The sequence below is a fragment of the Ursus arctos genome, unplaced genomic scaffold (assembly GCF_023065955.2).
Source record: "Ursus arctos isolate Adak ecotype North America unplaced genomic scaffold, UrsArc2.0 scaffold_13, whole genome shotgun sequence".
Lineage (NCBI taxonomy): Eukaryota > Metazoa > Chordata > Mammalia > Carnivora > Ursidae > Ursus > Ursus arctos.
The window spans coordinates 67,531,432-67,551,103 of NW_026622797.1; the positions used below are offsets into that span (position 1 = coordinate 67,531,432).

At 41.0% G+C, this 19,672-nt stretch overlaps 1 protein-coding gene across 1 annotated transcript; it reads right to left on the bottom strand.

The window, feature by feature from the left end:
* Positions 1-8,356: 8,356 nt before the first annotated feature.
* Positions 8,357-12,626, bottom strand: PNRC1 (proline rich nuclear receptor coactivator 1). The gene is made up of 2 exons (XM_026511829.4): positions 11,911-12,626; positions 8,357-9,442 (listed from the first exon to the last, which is right to left on the bottom strand). The coding sequence occupies exons 1-2, from the start codon at positions 12,448-12,450 to the stop codon at positions 8,999-9,001; spliced, it is 984 nt and encodes a 327-aa protein (XP_026367614.1). The 5' UTR covers positions 12,451-12,626; the 3' UTR covers positions 8,357-8,998.
* Positions 12,627-19,672: the final 7,046 nt, after the last annotated feature.

The window sequence follows — 19,672 nt, forward strand, 5'->3', positions numbered from 1 at the left end:
TTCTAAAATATCTCATATGAAAAGCACTTTATACAGAGGTCTGACCCGCCTGTCAGTAGTCAAATATAACTCTTTAAGAGGTTTTGTTGACCATATTCTGTCCACCCTATTTTGACTAAAAGGTTATGGTTTTTATATGATTTATGTCTAGCATGGAAAGTGGAACTACATCTTTTAAGGATTAATTTTAAACACTTTTAGCTTTCCATTAGCACCGCTGGTATTAATTCAGCATTAGAGGCTTTAAAGAGTAGGAGCCAACCAAGAGTTAAGAGTTTTACACCCCCAGCCCTCCTACTCCCTAATCATTTCAGTGCTAACCAGCCCTTCAGCCATCCCCTTTCTTCTCTTCTGGGAGTCATACATACACATTTCCTTCCACTGCTTGAAGTTCAAGTTGTTCCACTTTAGATAATTTAACTTTTCTCTCAAACCATGGGCAGCTATTATAAATACCCTTCAGAATCTTTGTAAGTTTCCATCTACCTCTTTATCCTCCCTAATTAAAGCTTCTTCAAGCATTAACATTTATGTCAACATTAATATTAAATGTTGATTGTCACATTTCCCAAATAAGCCAATGCTTAAATACATTTTCCTCTCCCTAATCTTCCAGTTCTTATTTACAATGGCTTTGGTGTTTCAGTCTTTAACTAGAGTTGTTCTATTAGAAGTGTGATAACCAACTAACAGACTACTTGAAAGTGCAAAGGAAAACATTCAGGAGATTTACATTTTACAACCTCAAAAGATAATTTGTGTTGTATGCTACATGTAAGCTTTTAGAATTATTGGCATGTACTCCACTTACATCTAATGTTGGAGTGAGCTAGTAAAACAACTTTAATCTTCCCAAATTCTATTAACATTTTGTTACGAAACTCTAGTAAAAAAAAAAAAATTTACAGTGAACACCCATATACCCACTACCTAAATTCTACAATTAACAGTAAATTATACTCACTTTATCACATATATATCCGTATATTTTCCAATTATTTTTAATTTAACAATAAAATTTCGAAAACTGGGTGTTTGTAAGTAGGGTATTCCAATTAGCTAGAGTCATCAGAAAATCTTAGTTGAATAACTTTCCCGAACCTAATTCTCTTTTTCTTTTGAAATTTAGGTTCTGGTCTCAAGCATCAGATTAAAGGAACTTAATAGACACTGATGATTAAGGAGTATACAGTGAGTAGGACCCTTGGAAAGCTAATGGAAAAGGGCAATGTGATCTTTGATATTAACCCTTTCACTCTAAAATTTGAGAGCAATAAATGTCAGGTCACTTAAAGAGTAAGGGTAATTCCAACCGTTGACAGCCTTTATTTCACAGCAGGACGATCCCCAATATTGTAGATCTCCAAGGTTTGGTTTTGTTTTGTTTTTTTAAGACTGTTTATTTGTCAGAGAGCGCACAAGCAGGGAGAGCGGCAGGCAGAGGGAGAGGGAAAAGCAGGTTCCCCGCTGAGCAGGGAGCCTGACGCAGGGGCTCAATATCAGGACCCCACGGTCGTGACCTGAGCCGAAGGCAGACGCCCAACCAGCTGAGCCACCCAGGCGCCCCTCCACGGTTTTGATAGAAAGAACCAAAGCTCTCTATGATTTGATGTTCCTAAGTACAGTATAGTAATAATCTTCCTATTTAAAGATCTTCCTGTTAGAAGGCAATTTTGAGTTCAATTTAAATCAAACATTTGCATGTTGGAAATAATCAAAAGTCGTCAAAATGTCTTTCTACCTGCCATCCCCTCCTCAAGATTCCTGACTGCCAAGAACACATTTGTAATTTGGTTTTGACAACTAATCAGGTTAATCTCTAATTTTAGCAAAAAGGAACTCTCTGTCATGATTTAGGAGTAGCTATGTATACCTGACCAGCTTTGGAGGCATTTCATTGGTATCTATTATCTTTACAACCAGATATAAAATACCACATATTTTCTGCCACTTTATGTATTAGGAAAAATTACTTTTCTCAATCCTTTCTTATACATGAAAGTTATTTGTGAATTACTAGAGAAACGCAGTGTTTTCACCATTAGCGCTCATCAGTACCTTTTACGCCCTTACACGTGCACAGAACGTGATCTAGCCGGACGCAGCTTGAAGAGAGCGCGCAGCCTCCTGTGGCAGACGGCGCGTGACTTTCTACGGAGGGTGCTGCTGCCAGTCCTCCCGTTTGTTCTTTCTACCATTACTCAATTCAGAGACTGTAATCAGTGCCTCATCATCTATGATAAACTTTTCTCTAACGGAAGGAACTTTAAATTTGTGTCACCGATTCTACACTGAGGGAACATTACTATAAACCCTGCTTTAAAAAATGAATTCTAAGATCTCAGCAATGAACCCTCAGTAAATGCAACACCTTTTATAAACCTTCAGGTGTAATTCTATTTCGGGGTATAGCACAAGTTTAAGTTTGACAAATACAATTCCTGGGTGTTAGGAACATTACTTATACATTTCAGCATATTTAATTTAGAATTCCAAGATAACTGCAAGGGATATGAAAAGTAACTTAATCTGAAAACGGTCAGAGATTAATTCAAAACAATCTGATTTAAAGAAAAGGGGTTTAGTTGAAGCACAAAATAGATGATCCCTAACCCTTAGGAAAAATAAATAAATAAATAAATAAATAAATAAATAAATAAATAAAACCAAACTCTACCCCATACCTTCAGAGAATCCTATCTAAAACTTTCAAGAAAGTTTCTTTCAAAGGTTAAATTTTTATGTGTTGATAAATAGCATTCTATAAAATGTACTCTCAAATTTCCTAATTTAAAAACTAGTTTCTGAATTACACATGATTTGTATTTACACACTCCTGCCATCTCATCTCACAACACAGACATCCTCTTTCCAGTTGCAAACTTGTATTTTGGGGTTTTTGAAAGATTTGTGGATTCAGGAGAAAAGGAAATACAAAAGAACAACTATGAGGAGTTAACTCAGAGATCAGGCGCTCAGCAAGGCGGGCGTGTGATTTTAAAATGCATTTAGTTCAGCAATGTCTTTCAAAAGCTTAAATATATATGGGAGGAAGATGAGACGATCAGCCTTTCCACACGCAAGTGTTAAGTACGCGTGTTTGATTCCCTTTGATAGCTGAAGCAGGTACCAACTGCATAGAGGGCATGGGAACTGGGGAGACTTCCAACCTCTAAATAAAGGATAGTGTGTTCAGCAACATAATGGAGGGTCATTAGGAGACGGGAGACGCACAGGAAGAGAAACAGAAGTATAAAAGGCTGGGGGCACCCTGGCTCGGTCAGTAGAGCATGCAAGTCTTGATCTTGGGGTCGTGAGTGTTCAGTCTCACAACGTGGGTAGAGATTACTTTTTTAAAAAGTTACAAAATGTTTTACCTAGGTTGAAATCTTGAACGAACAAAAAGGAAATATATTTTATTCCTCCCTTCCCCAAATAGGGCCCCTGCTATCGGAATGCATAACTCGAATTGGAACGATCTCCTAACATAGACTTTCACAGGTAGGTAGAGAACCAACCCCCACTTAACAGTTTCAGAGGAAGTAACTTTTTTTAAAAAAAGATTTATTTGAGAGAAGTGAGCGAGCGTGCAGGAGTGGAAGGGGCAGAGGGAGAGGGCGAGAGAACCTCCAGCAGGCTCCGCACAGCGCTGAGCCCGGACTGGGGCACGAGAAGGAGCTGGATCTCACGACCCTGAGATCACGAGCCGCGCGAAGCCGAGAGTCAGTGCTGAACTGACCATGCCTCCCAGGTGCCTCCAGAGGAAATACTTTTAAATCCGACTACTAATTTACAGTCACAGGTGAAGTTTAGAGTCCACAGCAGGCAGAAGGGATGAGGTCAAGAGCACTGGTAAAGGTTTTCAGCCTTGTGAGAGAAAGAGGCTGCGTGAAGACGAAGTATTTCAGTTCCATTTTCGTGTTGCAGTTAGTGCTTCTGTGCACTATTGCCCAAACCGTGCTTCTGGGTCTCACCTGTCTTCTACTCCGTGTGGTTATCCTACACACCCCACAACGTTCAACATGCAAATTAAAGCTGCCTTCCTCTGTAATTTGGATCCCCCTCCAGAGTTCCCTAATTGCTAGTTTTGTCTTCCTAATTGCCCAATTTAAAAACTCTTTTCTTACCCTCCACCCAGTTGCTCAATTCTCAATTCTACCTTCAAAACATCTCCCAAGTAAGTCCATGCCTGGGTGTTTCCTCCAACAATGTCCTTAGGCTCATTTCTCTGATTTTAAACTACCAACAAATGCTGTTTCCTCAAGCTTTCCCTTTCCAAACTGTTCTCCATATTTGCACCTGATTTCTTTTGAAACAGAAATCTTTCCCTTGCTCACAAACCTTGGATGGTTCTGCATGCTTGCAGAATCAAGTTGCAACTCTTACATTCAAGACCCTCAGGGTATTACCACAGTACACCTTTCAACATATCTTATGTTCTTTGCACTTGTCTTGAGCTACTGGATACTCCACATCTATTTTACACCACTGTCTACACAGACTTTGACCTCTGACAAATATTTTCCTTCTCTTTACATATCAAATACTATGTCAAATACCTTAAGGCCCAACTCAATGCTACTTCTAAGGTGTCAGGTTCCCAACTAGACAATCTCTACTCACCAGAATTCACCATTACCTTCTGGAAGAAACGACTTTACTTTTTTCACCTCTTCAGGCATTTGTTGTAGGGAAGGGGAAATGAAGCTTGTATATCTGTCATTTCTTCCTCAGCCACCTGTAAACTTTCTGCTCTGCCATTTATCTTTGTATTTCCTGAACATACCTCACACATAAGCCCCCACACATTAAACTGTAGACGTGCTGCTCGGAAACGTCACAAAGGAGCTGAGAAATGTCAAACAAGGGAGGGGAGCGGTGCTGAGACAGTTTATTTTCTAAAAGACAGGGACTCTGTATTAGTTTGTTAGAAATTTTTATAATCTTATACAGAAATGTGTTACCAAACCTGTGCAATAATGAACCATTTTCTGGAATCAGACTGAGAAAGAGGTCAGATCTAAGGCAACCCATTAGTTTTCGTATTTACAACACATTACTAGAAAAAATTTAAAATGGTGACTAAATATTGAAGGAATTTTCAAACTATGGTCTGAACTTCTAAAATGAGTTTTCCCAACTATTTGTGAAGTAGGTACTTGCATCTGTGTGAGCAGGAATGGAGCCTCATACAAAATGTGAACATCAAATAAAGTTCCCTTCCATCCTTAAACTTCCCTTCTTTTCTAGAACTGATGTCCCCACTCAAAATTTGTCTTTATACCACCTCTCAAAGGCCTCCTTAATCTCAAAAGCAGCCCCCCTTTTTTGTAATCTCAAGCCATTTACTATCTCCCCCCCCCAACATTTCTGGAAGAACCAGGAATAAGGCAGAGGTGGGTGGCTTTGAGCCAGGACAACCCAAACCGTCTCCCAGACATCTAAATGCTTTTGAGAACATGCTGGGAATTGAGGGACAGGGCATCCAGAGTCTAGCCTACCACAGCCACAGCTCCACACAATCTTAGTTTCACCATCTTGGGTGGATTGCCAGCTGTCCCAGGTCCATTCTGGGGCCTGATGCTGAGGGGGAGAAGCACAGGGATAGAGTCTAGGTTTTGTTCCTTCTCAACACCAAGAGTTGAGTTAGGACTTTCACAGAGAGCAGGTAATGACAAAAGCAAGTAACATGGGCTTTTTAGATAGTTTGAAATCACATGTAAGAAAAATAAAAATGGTTTCCCCCAAGTGTGGCACGAATGGATCCCATTTAAGTCCCACATTTGTATAGCACTATTTATATAAATATTATGAAGGGGTGATTACGTAGTCCAGTTGACCCCTGAATAACATGGGGTTTCGGGGTACCAACTCCTGTGCAAAAATCCACGTGTTAACATTTGATTCCCCCACAACTTAACTATTAATAGTCTGCTGACCAGGAGCCTGGTAAGTCAATTAACATATTTTCTATATACTATATTCTGTATTCTTACAATAAAGTGAGCTGGAGAAAAAAATGAAAAAATACAGTACTGTACTATATAAATTCATGTGTAAGTGGACCAACACAGTTCAAACACATGTTATTCAAAGGTCAACTACATGCCTAAAAGCCTGAACGCTGAGGCACCTGGGTGGCTCAGTCCGTTAAGCGTCTGCTTTCAGCTCAGGTCATGATCCCAGGGTTCTGGGATCAGCTCCTTGTTCAGCGGGGAGCCTGCTTCTCCCTCTACCTCTCCCCTCCCCTCACGCTCTCAAATAAAATCTTAAAAACAAAAACCTAAAACCTGAATGCTGGCCCAGATAAAACATAGACTACTTGCCTAATACATTTTCATCTTTTAACTTATAAACTACATAAACCATCTTAAAATTTGTATTTTATCTTACAAACCACTTTAAGTTTGAAAAGAATTGTTCCTGTCAATCTTTTAATAGTGCGATTTGATGTTCTATTACCTTCTTTTTCCTTTATCTGCCTACAAGGACACTAAAATACTTAGCACCAAGATTAATGCAAATAAAAGCTCTATGGTGTTGTATCAGCATATGTGTCACTTTATCAGTGTTAGGAGTTGACGTTATCAAACTGTACACTTACCTAAAAGCCACTTTAGTATAAAATACCTCACATGCCAATATATGCAATGGCACTTCACTATAGAACTTAATTTCCACTCATTAAAACCTTTCATCCCTTTGCAATTATGAGCCCTTTACCAGACTACTAGTTAAAATGTATACCTGAAGCTGGTGACTGCAAAGTGTTTGCTTTTTACAAAACCAGTTACAGGAACACTGGAGGAAAAGTGTTTCGGTGAAGACTTCAGTAGGAGAAAAATACAGGTGGTTAAATGGATTGGCCGGCACTACAGTGTAAATTATGTTGAAACCTAATCTATAATTAATGATATTACAAGGTGGAGACCTTGGGAAGGGATTAGGACATAAGGGCAGAACCGTCATGAATGGAATTAATATCCTTACCAAAGGGGCCCAAGAAAGCTCCCTCAACCTTCCTGCCATGTGACTCAGACTTCCCATCTATGAACAATGAAGTGGGCTCTCAGATACCAAATCGGCTGGTGCCTTATCTTGGACTTCCTGGACAACGAACTGTGAGAAACCAAACCAGTCTTTAGTATTGTTACAGCAATCCAAAGGGACTAAGGCTGCTAAATAGTATTTTACTGTAATACCAAAACTACTGAACTTCTAAGTTTGCTAATACCTTTTCACTGTATCATCTGTAGTGTAGTTCAGACAATTTTGTTCACTCGTCAAACCATAATTGATTATTTTATAATCTATTTCCTTTACTTAGAAAACCTTACAAAATTCTGAAAGGTCGAAAGCTTACTGTATTTTGTTAAAAGTTTCTCTAAATGCATTTTTTAAAGCAAGCTATATGTAACTTCTATGTATTAAGTATAGCTTTCTCTACACACATACAAGAAAGCAGCATTTTATAGCCAGGGCCAAAGGTCTGGCTGGGTTATGCATGTGCCGTGTAAACCAGACTGCAGGCCCCTGAACGAGCTCAGATTTTGCGGTGGCCGTGTCCGTTTTCATACCCTCCTGGCACAGCTCATCAGTAACGACTCTAAGGTTGTGCCCATACCACCCACCTCTGCACAGCCCAAAAGTCTCCCCACCTGTATGAACCAAATGTGCAAGACAGAGACTCTTCCATTTATCTTTTCTTGGAAGGATGGTAGCACCTTTCTCATCTATTTCACCTTAAGAGAATCATTTGTACCCCCTGAATACCCTTTTCATATGTCAAGTGCCTGTCTACTCAAAAAAACCTCTCCTTTCGTTGCAAGATAAACTTCAGCTTTGTAGAACTAAAAACCATACAGGGAAAACTAGTGCTTTAGAATCTTAGAACAAAGTTTGAATTTTAAAGTAAAAATACATAAGCTGCCATATTTACCTTTTAGCAAAGGTCTAGACTTCCAAATCTTCACCTACTACTTTAGCTAAATTATGCTTGCTTTGTTTCAAGAACCACCATTCAAAATGAATACAAATTTAGTAAACCAAACCAAGTGCCATTTTCTTTCATTGAAATTATAGGGTAAGTCAAATAGTACTTATGGAACAGTTCATGTATAAAAGTATACTGTAAGTTATAAACTAATCGGTTGTACTTTTGACCACAACCATTTCCATTGTTAAAATGGGGAATTCCTCCCCTTAGAGGTAGCAGCATTACATTATTGGACCCTCTAAATTTCGGAGGAAAGACAATTAGTATAATACTAAGACAGTAAAATGGAACAGTTAAGATCCATCTCCTAGTCACGCATTCAAACATGAAAGACACACACAAAGAGTCAAGACTAGTATAAAAGGGGGGGCCAAATTATTATATTATTATTTAAAAATTTGATTACAACCAATTTTGTTGGCATTAAAATTAGAGGTATTTTAAATTTGAATGGATAAACCAAAAACCAGAAATTAAGTTTGGTAAAAATGGGAATAGGAGTTTTCCAGTAATTACAGATTAGAAGGCAGAAATCAATTTAGCCAAACACAGACAAAGCCCATGTTTACAATGATTGTGCCACAGATTTAAACTTCAGTAGTGCATTAGTAAACTGTTCACATTTAGATCTTCACCTTGAGATTAGATAGCTGTTTCTTTAAAAAAAATCTCAGTACCTTGTGCAAATAAATCGGTCTTCCATGTGCCTTAGCACACTTAAAATTTCTCCATTGTATATATACAAAACACCTACCATTTGGGTAGGGCAAAATACATACTTTCATAACAAAACTATAATGTACCTCTCAAGTATGAACAATATACACATAATACATGGTATACAGTATTTACAAAATATAAAATATAATACAAGTTGTTTATAATTTTTTAAACTCATCTTTTGCACTTGTATGTTACAAGGCAATTTCCATTTCTGTACCAATTTTCAAGAGTCCAGGGATTTTGAAAAAACTGTTTTACAGACATACTGCAATCTGAGATCTAAGTTTGAACTTTTAGGAGAGTTTTTAAGTGTACTGCCATCAACTCCCTATTTTGGTTGGAATTTTCAATAGTGCTTCCCATCCAGTGACTAGGCGGCTTTGGAAGAACACTAGGAGAAGGTGGATCACTAAACTTTGCCCCAGCATAATTTTCCTTTTGGTTCACTTCAGTTAGAAATGCTGATTTCTTCAAATGCATATTTTTAATGTTCTCAGTATTTTTAAAAGGCTTTTTTTCCTGCTTCTGGATTAAATCAGATGAAACAGAATCCTGCCAAAAGTTATTTTCATTTCTTTTTGCAGAGGTGATCTTGGTTAGTGGTAAGTTATATTTGCTTTTCTGTCTGTTTATCTTTGGTTGTTCACACAAGTGTATACCATGAACAAGCTGGCCGTGGGGAATGGCAATTTTCTCCGATTTTCCCATCTTTGATTTTAAAACCTACAAAGACAAGGAACATAAAAGTGAATACAGTCTCATGATAAAAATTAGTCACAAACCTCACACCATGTATTTAATGTTTTCTTCTCTGGGACTTCAGTTTACGGTCCTGATTAAACATGTATGTGCTCCCTGCACTTATCAAATAAGCACACATCTAAGTTTACTACTAAAAATAAAATCATAACCATCGCCAATATGCAACGTAGGGAGTCAGTTCTAAAGTGTCAAAGGGGAAAACCCAGAGTAACCCAAGTTCATCTTTCTGCAAATGTTAAGGAAGAGTAATGAGCTGCCTTCCAAACACACACAAACTAAAGGTGTCAGGGACTACATTAGGGTGTGTCTAAGAAATCTTCACATGCTTTCATTTTGATTGGCTGAGTCTGGTTAAAAATAAAAACTATTCATAGATTACTATTCATCTTTTACTCAAGTCCTTTTAAAATTATTCCAGATAAAAATTTGATTAGCAGGAACCAGATTTTAAGTGAGAAAGTGTTTTGATAATAATTACTAAGTACACAGAAAAATTATCTCCCAGTTTCTGAAAACAAAATTTCAGAAATTTAAATATTAAAAATTTAAATACTAATCACTTTTTTAAAATAATCTTTCCCAGTTACATATATTTATAGTAAAAATATAATCAGAAAATTGTTTCCACGTGCCCCTACTTCCTGGGTTAACAACTGCTTCAGTACTTTGCCACACCAATCCTAATCACTGTCCTAACTCAAGTGATCACAGGAAGCCATGGACCGGATGGAAAAGCATAAAGTACTTCATTAGATCACTGCCCTTCCAACACTTGTAATATGGTAGGGAAGCGGGATACAAAAATACAAAGATAGGGCACAAGGTAACATTCCATGTAACTGCCAGAGTTCCCCGTTTTAACAGTTCTACAAAATTATTACTTGCTAACCAGGAAACAAGTAGTACAAAAGCAGGCTATTAGCGTATCACTAATATTTCAAGGCTATGGAATTTTAAAACTTCAATCTAATATACGTAATCACGGAAGTCAAATCTGATTTTTTCCCAAGGGCACAGCAAGAGAGAACCTGCAAATCTGTCCAATATTCTCCCAACAAGAAATGGCTGCAACTTATTTCATTTCTTTTTAAAAAATTCGTCGTTTTACTTTTTTAGATTTTATTTACTTTTGCGAGAGCGAGCAACAAGGGGGGGTGGCAAAGGAATCAGCAGACTCCCCGAGGAGCAAGGAGCCCTACGCCGAGACTGGATCCTAGGACTGTGGCATCATTACTTGAGCCTAAGGCAGACGCTCAACCGACTGAGCCACCTAGGACCCCACTTCTTTTTTTTAAAGACTTTATTTATCTATTTGTCAGAGAAAGAACACAAGCAGGGAGAGAGCAGACTCCCCGCGGAGCAGAGTCCAACGCGGGGACTGCATCCCAGGACTCCGGGATGATGATGACGAGCCGAAGGCGGAAGCTCAACCGACTGAGCCACCGAGGGGCCCCACTTACTTTCATTTCTCATGAGACAGAAAAAGTCTTTGGAATTGCAAGGTTTTATTTTGCTATAGAGCTTAATTTCAAATCATTTTAACGATTTAATCTCGTTTAAGTTTTAATTTTATCCTAACCCAACAGCATGGCAATTGGGTGGCTTAACGTCAATTCAACTTACAACTTCTCAAAGTTTCATCATTCTGGACACAAAACTACTTTCCACTAATAAAGCCCACTACAACATAAGAGTGTAAACAATTCCATTCAACTAATAGACTAGCTCGCAAAAACTATCGTTTCAAAGAGAACTGCCACCGCTCCTGCCAACTTTTAAAGTTAAAGTAGAGCTAAGCAGGTTGGCCAGCGAGGGCAGAAACCCAGCTGGGCACACGGAGCACCTCTCATCTCAGCAAAAAGCCAGCCAAAGGGAATCGAGCCGCTTGTGGCCCACTCCAAAGCCCACAACAGGGCGGTGGGCGCGTGCACGCGCGCCCCCGACTAGTCTTGGAGCTACCAACGGTAAAGTAGCTGAAAGCGGTCGCCCACCCCTTCCCCTACCACGGCCACACGGCCTCACCTCCTTCATGAGCGGCCGAGCGCTGCGCACGTAGCGCGCGCTGACGTCAGCCTCCCGCGGGCCCCTTCCATCCCCCACCCCACCGCGCGCCCGAACACCGAAACCCCCTGGAACAGCGCCAGCCTTCTAAATCGGGGCTGTTGCTGGGGCGCAGCCACCCCTCTCATTGGCTGGCTCCCGGGAGCCAATCAGCAGCGCCAGCGCATGCCTTCCCCCTCCCCTTTCTTCCCCCGGCTAGAACAGAGCGGGCGTCACGGAAACTTCCCTCCCGAGTAAACAGCCGCCCCTCACCCCGGCCCCCCCCTTCCCGACCCCTCAGTGCAGGGCCCCAAATTCCAGAGCCCGTCCGTAGCCGTCTAAGGGCCAGAACTCCTCCACAGTCCCCACGTCCCCCTCGCGACCCTTACCTCTCTTCTGAACGAGGGTTGGCCGGGCGCCGCGGGCGGCAGCTGGCCAGGGAAAGGGCTCGCTTCCTCAGTTTGGGTTGCGGCCGCAGGACCCGGGGCCAAATTGGCCGCCTGGTCCGGGACTTCCTGCGCTCCGCTCCGACCACTCGCGGGGCTCCGCCCGCCCTCGAGGCTCGGCCGGTGCTGCTGGTACTGATGGAAGCGGCTGGGCAGCTGCCCCGCCGGGCTGGCCCGCACCCTCTTCTTTCGCCGCTTCTTTGGCGCTGCCCGAGGGGTGCCTCCCGCCGTAGCTAGACTACAGCTGGACAGAGGTGCAGGGGCGCGAGGCTGCGGGGTCAGGCAGGGACCGTCTCCCCCTAGGAAGTGAGGGAGGAAAAGGGTGGGGGGCAGTGCCCGGGGGTCCGGGATTCGGGGTAAAGGCGGCGGGGCCGTGGTCACCATCGGGAGGGCCCCGAAGTAACCACGGGCGGAAAAGCCCAGAGGCGCAAGGCGGCCGCCCAGGACAAGTGGCTCCCGCTGCGGGACGGAGACGACGGTCATAGCTCTAGGAGGAAAGTGGCTCAGCAAGAAGAAAAGGAGGAAGTGAAGCCAGCGATCACAGGGCGGCGGCGGCGGCTGCTGCTAAGAGAGCCCGAGTGGAGCGCGGACCATGGTTCGGGCGGTGGCGGCGCAGCAACAAATAGCTTCAGCCTCAGCGCCGAGTGTTGTTATCAGAAGCTCCGCCCTATGCCCGCCCACCTCCCTCCAAGAGCCCAATCAGGATGCGACTGAACAGGCCACACCCCTCGGCGCTCCTTCCACCGCCTCCGAGAGACACACACAAACAACCAGCTTGCTGCAGCCCCGCACAAAGAGCGCGCACTGCGCAGGCGCAGCCAACGGGCTCTTTCGGGAAGAGTCGGTCCCGCGAACAATGAAGTTCCGTTTCAGCCCCACCTCCCCCACCCTGCTCCTTACTCGCCCCCGCACCTTGCCCCGAAGGCAGCGGTGGCCGTGCTTGATCTAGGCTGAATTTGGCAAAGGGGATGGGGGCGGGAGAAAGAATCTAGAAACCAAGGCCACTGATGCCTCCTCAGCCACTGACCTTGGGGATGTAGCTGTTTTATTTCAAGCCCAACATAATGTAATTTTTTTAAGATTTCAAAGTACGTTATAGGGGTTTCATTCTTAGCAATTATAAGAAAATCAGTCCACATTTAAATTATATTTGGCGAAATATGACTTAGTTTTTTTCGTTTACTCGGGTCACCAACGCTGTTCATTAGCCACGGTAAAGAGGGTGAAAATTAGGGGAGTGATTTACTGATTGAAATTGGCCCCTTAGTATATAGAGTTCCCCCTAAACTCGTAATTGTGTATTGGAAATGTTACTGTCTTTATACTTGAAGGGTTGTGAGACTTTGGGATCCCGAAGCGGTGCCTGACACTGAGGAGGAAGCAAAGGAGGAAGCTTGAGTCTCAAAAGGGAGAAAGTGAAACCGCTCTGCAACATATAGCGTATTTTGCTAGCTGTGTGTTACGGAAATGTGTAACTCTCATCATCTCTCCGCACTGCGCTCACACACAAAATATCGTGGTTATTTTATCAAGCACTTTTGGGGCAGAAACTGTTCTTTACATAAATTGTCTTCTGAACTTCACAACAACCCTAAGGAATGGGTACTATCTTTTATCCCCATTTCATCGGAGAGGAGACAAGCTTAGAAAGGCAAAAAGTACTTGTGAAACATCATACAGTAAGTTAAGAGAATTTGAACTCCAGTCCAGGGATGGCAAGGCCAAAGTTTTAACATCATCCATACAACCTGCCACACTAGATTGTAGGTCTTTATTTTATTTTATTTATTTATTTTTTTTAAGATTTTATTTATTTATTCGATAGAAGAGACAGCCAGCGAGAGAGGGAACACAAGCAGGGGGAGTGGGAGAGGAAGAAGCAGGCTCATAGCAGAAGAGCCTGATGTGGGGCTCGATCCCATAACGCCAGGATCACGCCCTGAGCCGAAGGCAGACGCTTAACTGCTGTGCCACCCAGGCGCCCCTATTTTATTTTTTTTTAATATTTTATTTATTTATTTGACATAGAGAGAGACAGCCAGCGAAATAAGGAACACAAGCAGGGGGAGTGGGAGAGGAAGAAGCAGGCTCCCTGCTGAGCAGGAAGCTGGAAGTCGGTCTGGATCCCAGCACTCCGGGATCAGGCACCGGGCAGAAGGCAGGCGCTTAAGGACTGAGCCGCCCAGCCACCCAGGCACCCCTAGATTGTAGGTCTTTAGACCACCGCAATAACCTTACACTTCTCTGTATCCTTACAGCCTCTGACCAGTATTTTTCAGCGTGTTTGATAAATGTTTTATAATTGGTAACAAAATTGGACAGAAGGAATATCTAGAAGAATGCTTCCAAAACTTTATGCAGGTGGTATAATCCCCTTGTAAGTTGAGGGAAATCTGTATAAACTTTTCATATGACATTCCAATATTAGTGATTGCTTGGTTTTTCATCATTTTTGCTGGATTTTACTGTTTTGGGTTTCCAACGGGTTACATAGTAAGTGCTCATATTCATTGGATGAATGGGAATCCTATACTTCCAGATCTGTGACAGATCTTAGAGGGCCCTTAATTCAAATCCTCTGGTCTGCAAATTGAAGCTGGGTTCAAGATCAGGGGAAGAGAATGGCCTGGCAACAGTTGGTGGAGAAGAGCAAGCAAAGATTCTGGAGACTCTGGAATGATGTAGTTCTTTTGTTTTTGTAAGAGTTTCAAAAAATAACAAAAATTTTTAAAAATTGTTTTGGTAAGAGTTTATACTTTCTCAAAGCACTTTTTCATCTAACTCATTTTATTCTTACCCTAATCGTTTAAAGTAGAGATAAGTTCTATTTTACCTATGATGTAAATAAAGCCTCTAAAGATAAAATAACTTACCTAAGGGTCACGGAATGAGTCAGGGACTAAATCCCTTGAACTCCTAATGCCTAGTCCTCTTTTAAATATGTCCCAAGGCCTAAAGGTTGGTAATCTGGAGATAATATCACAGTGTCCTGGAGATTAATTTACCCTCCAGGGGCCAGCTAACTGGTAGTCAACTCAGAGGGGCCCTTGATGGAAGACGCCTATATCGTCTGTGTGTATCTCTTGGGTGAACGTTAGAGTTATGTGATATGTAGTTTAAAATTTTTTAGGCCTATACTTTTTAGGCCTCATGTAAGACCCTGGATTCTGTACATTAAGAAAGATAGCCTTTCAGCTGTGGCCACCTGGATGATGGGTGCTAAGCTGGTGCCGGCCACAAAGGGACAGGGAGCTGGAATGGATCCCCAGAAGAGAACAAGTCAGGTTTTATACACCAGATTATTGGATTTCATATTATTCTTTGGGTATAGTTCCTATAGATCCTTTGTCTTTAGGAAAGCCTAATTTTAATACTCCAACCTGGTTTCATCTGTGCTATATGATGTAAAGGAAGAGGTCAGATACTCTTGTCTGGGCTCAAAGGGCTAATCATGGAGGTAGCGAGACATTCCAAGGGTAAAGTAAATTTTGGGAAGACTCTCAGGGCTCTTGGAAACTTTTGTTCCAGTGCATGCCTTGGTTTTATTTTTTTAGTCAACAGTTTCTCTAAAGGAAGTCGTTTTTGTTTTTTTTTAAAAAAAAACAGTTGAAAAGTAAACCAGATAGTAAAAATCAGGGAAAAGAGGTAAAAACCATGTATGAAATAAGCAGCTTACGTGCATTAACACTTCAGAGCCCCCTGAATTCCTCTGCTCTCTCCTCTAGACCTTTGTCCCTTACACTTTATTTGTCGTCTCCCTTTCTCTGCCTTGAATATCATCTTTCTGTCCTCCTTCTCTTAATATTTTTCTTTCCCTCTCGTTGTGGCTTTATTTCCATTTCCTCTACCTATTACTGCTTTGAGCTTAAATGTCTAGGCTCTAAGGGACACGCGTGAAAAGAGGAATGCTGCAATTTATACTTTCCTTAATGCTCAAGTTATTCATCTTTCATATCTATGAAATAAAATTCCTCTAAACACTGAACAGAGCCAGGGAATCAAAATGTTTAAACTTTACAACTAAAAATTTCCCTGACATTTAAGCATTGATCACAAGCCTTATTTTATCAACATAGTTTGAAAAATTTAATTGAAATTATTAGGTCTATATTTAGAAGCAAACAATAGGCACAAAATCTCACAGTAATGACAAAATTGATACTTAAATTGCTACTAAAGTACTATTACCACAGGTTGAAATTAATGTCTTTGTTATCCCTATACTTATACCTTTCTGGGGTGGCAGTAATTTTACCACATTTACTTCTTCAACTTTCCTAAGGGGGCAGCAGGCCTGTGCAGGTTGTACTTTGCACGAAGGTGCCTGACCAAAGCGAGGCCTGAAATACAGCTCTCCCTCTGCTTTTAAAAGCCATCTTTCCAGGGGCTACCTAGAGGAAAAGAAGTCTTTTTCTTATTGGTACAAAGATGTCAAAGGACCGGTGGCAGCCCTGGGGTACAGTAATATTATAGAGACTTGATTCTAGTTCATCCTAGATATAAAACCACAAGAAAAAGCACGTTATTTATGACCAGCTGGGGTTTCAACCAGTTTAATCTTAGTTGGGTCATAGGCTTGGTTGTACCTCCTGGCTGGTTCTCCTTTCATACATTGATAAAACTTTTTAAATCCTTGCCATTCACAGGATGCAACCTAATGCCTCTCCAGAAATGATGTATTTTTTAGGTTTCATGTGGCCAGCTTACAGAATCCAGTTTCTTATCATTATATAATGAGCTAGATTGTTCACTTTTGCAAACTGATTTTGTCTCATTAATTTGTTACAATTAATAGGATCATTGAAATTTTTCACCTTTCATGAGACAGGGAGGGAATCTACGCAATTAGCTATCTGCAGGACATTTGGCAAATTATCATCGTGAAAAACACTATGCAATTCACTTTCTGCTTGATCATTTTGCTACCCCAGTCCTGATTAAATGTTGAATCTCCTTTCTACCCACTTGTTACATGTGACAAATGATGTGGAGCAGTTCTTTCTGTTCTTGGTATAGTTAATATTTTTTTCCAGGACTGCTTGGCTGATTCCCAGTTTCTTCTATTCAACCTTCCCTACTGTTGCAATTAGAGAAAAGGCATGCCCGTGCTTTATAAACTAATATATGCTTTAGATTTTTTTTAAAAAACCCATACATATAACTCTGTATTTATCCAACTTTTTAAATATTAACATATCTGTATTATCACAGGCACTATCTCCTTTTTAAGAAAGATTTTATTTTTTTAAGCAATCCGTACACCCGATATGGGGCTCAGACTCACAACCCTGAGATCAAGTGTCATACCCTCCACCAACTGAGCCAGCCAGGCCCCCCATACTATCTTTTATAGCCAAACTATCTATGACTAAATTCTAAACTTTTTTCCTTTGGAGAAGCATTGTGGACTTTCATATATTAACACAGTTTCAATCATCCATAATCATTTTCCTTTTTTTAAAATTAAATCTTTAAATCTTGGCCAGTGAAGATCCTTTTAAGATGGTTCTATTGTCTCTTCAGCACTTCTCCCAAACATTTTTGAAAACATTCTTGCTTTATATACACAACAAGATGTTCCAGAATATCTTCCTCTTTCTCTAATCCAAAACCTGGAATGAGCTATTTTATAAAAAACCTAGTTCCTTTAAGCGAAGAAAAATATTAGTGGAAAAATCTGGGCATCAAGGGTGAATATGAGATTGTTTTTGTGTGAGTACAGATTGGGATTAGAATAATATCACTGCTAGGCCATTTTTGGACAAAATTTAAAGACATTTCAAAGTCACGAGTCTGCATTGATTTTTTAAATTTCTAATTCTAACACTATGAAATCATTTAAAATGTTTATTCCATTATTTACAAAAATTGTGTTTTCTTCCCAACATAATCTTAAAATTTTAACCCCTCACCCAAATTGCAATTGTGTCCTTGTGTATAATCTTTATGTCTTCTCAGGTAACAATTGTATAATCACTTCATTAACCTTGATATCTTACATCCTACCACTTTGTCTCTTATGTCTGAAAAAGAGACATAAGACATCTTTTTATCTTTTAATTTTTTTCTACTGTTCTCATGTACTCGGATTTTATCTCCCCTCCCTTAGATATTCAAAGCATGGGCTTGGAGCATAATCCCTGCTCCAGAGTGTTTTGTAACTCTGGTAAGTTATAGTCTTTCTCACGATTTAAGCCCCTTGTAAAACCTGGGACATCCCTACTTGCAACTACTCTTGATCAAGTCATCAAAAATTTAATGCCAGTTTTGTGTGTGTGACCGAATACACTCTCTGGAATATTGGCACATTTGTATTGACATATTGATGTATTTTTGGTTAAGTAGTGTTCTTATAAGTATTCCAGAATGATGTTCTACATCACAACAAATGGAGAAGGGCAGAGGACCACAGAAGAGAAGCAGTTAGGACAAGCATTTTATAATTTAGCAAGGTTTGAGTAAAGTCACCACCCCCAGCCTTTTTTAAAAAGGCATTGTATACATTGTTAGGTTTTTTCCATTGAAAGAATTCACTCAGGTTTCTAAAGTAATGACATATTTGTTTGAAGGGTATGCACGCACAGACATAAGGAGCACAAGGCACGTACCAGGCCTCACAGAATCCAGAAATCATGGGAGACAGAGGAATAAGAGTATAGGGCCTCACTGACCTGGGATGGAGTCTGGAAACTTGAAATTTATTCAGGATCCCTTGCGACCTTAGTTACTAAGTTATTTTGTCGCTCCCTAGCAGAAGGTGTTCGTTGATCCTTACTCTAAATGTTCTGGCATTCCCATGACTCAACTACTCTTTCTGTTTGTGCGTTTGGTATATTTCCACGTCCACATCACTACCGATTAACTCACTGTTTCTCTAAAGTTCAAATTCTAGAAAGAGAGAAACTGATTGGTCCAGTTTGGATTGGTCTAGATTGGATGATTCGTGACCATCATCCGGGTTCAACAGAACTTTCTTAATTCTCTTACTAGACCTCTTGGTGGCTCTTGGCTAAGATGATGAAGCAGGATGATGAGGGATCTATGAACAAGGGACCACTTAGGGCCACTTCAGGGACCACGGACTTAACAAGCATTGAGAAATGTGGCCAGCCCAGTACATTTCATAAGCTGACTTCCAGGTCCAAAATATCTCTCTTCTCGTACCTACAATTCCCAGGAATCCAAGGGAGGTGAGAGGACCTATGGAAACTCTGGGGAGCTCTGACTATTCTTAGAAAACTGGGTTTCTAGTGACACTGTCCCATCGTCCCTGGTGAAGCAACAATTAGTGGGAGCTGAGTGGAGGCTGTCCTTTCAAATAAGGTCTAAGCTCAGCCAGCTCATTTCATTCCTTTACTTACCTGACTCTTTAGGCAAATAAGCTGAAAACTCCTCTAAAAATAATTGGAGTTAGTGAGACAAATGGCAATAACAGCTATGAGGCACCCGAGGACTCTGGCTAACATAGTCCAAGGAATTGCAAAGGTGGACACGGAGAGAAAAGCCTGAGACTTGGTGACTGACAATACGAGCCCAGCAGAGAGGCCAGGCTGTATGCGGATGTACGAGAGTGAGAGGAGGTAGGGAGAAGGGAGAGTCAAACAGATGGCTCCCAAACTTTCAAAACCTGAGTGATTTGGAGAGAAATCATAGCCTTGACAGAAACATGAAAATCTGGAGGGAGCAATTGAAGGAGAAAATATAA

What these genes read in the sequence shown, in the direction of transcription:
- PNRC1 (XM_026511829.4), bottom strand. Translation starts at nt 12,450, where the DNA reads ATGACCGTCGTCTCCGTCCCGCAGCGGGAGCCACTTGTCCTGGGCGGC. An exon ending in AACCCTCGTTCAGAAGAGAG is followed by an intron (nt 9,443 to 11,910) that starts GTAAGGGTCGCG and finishes TTGTCTTTGTAG; the next exon opens with GTTTTAAAATCAAAGATGGG.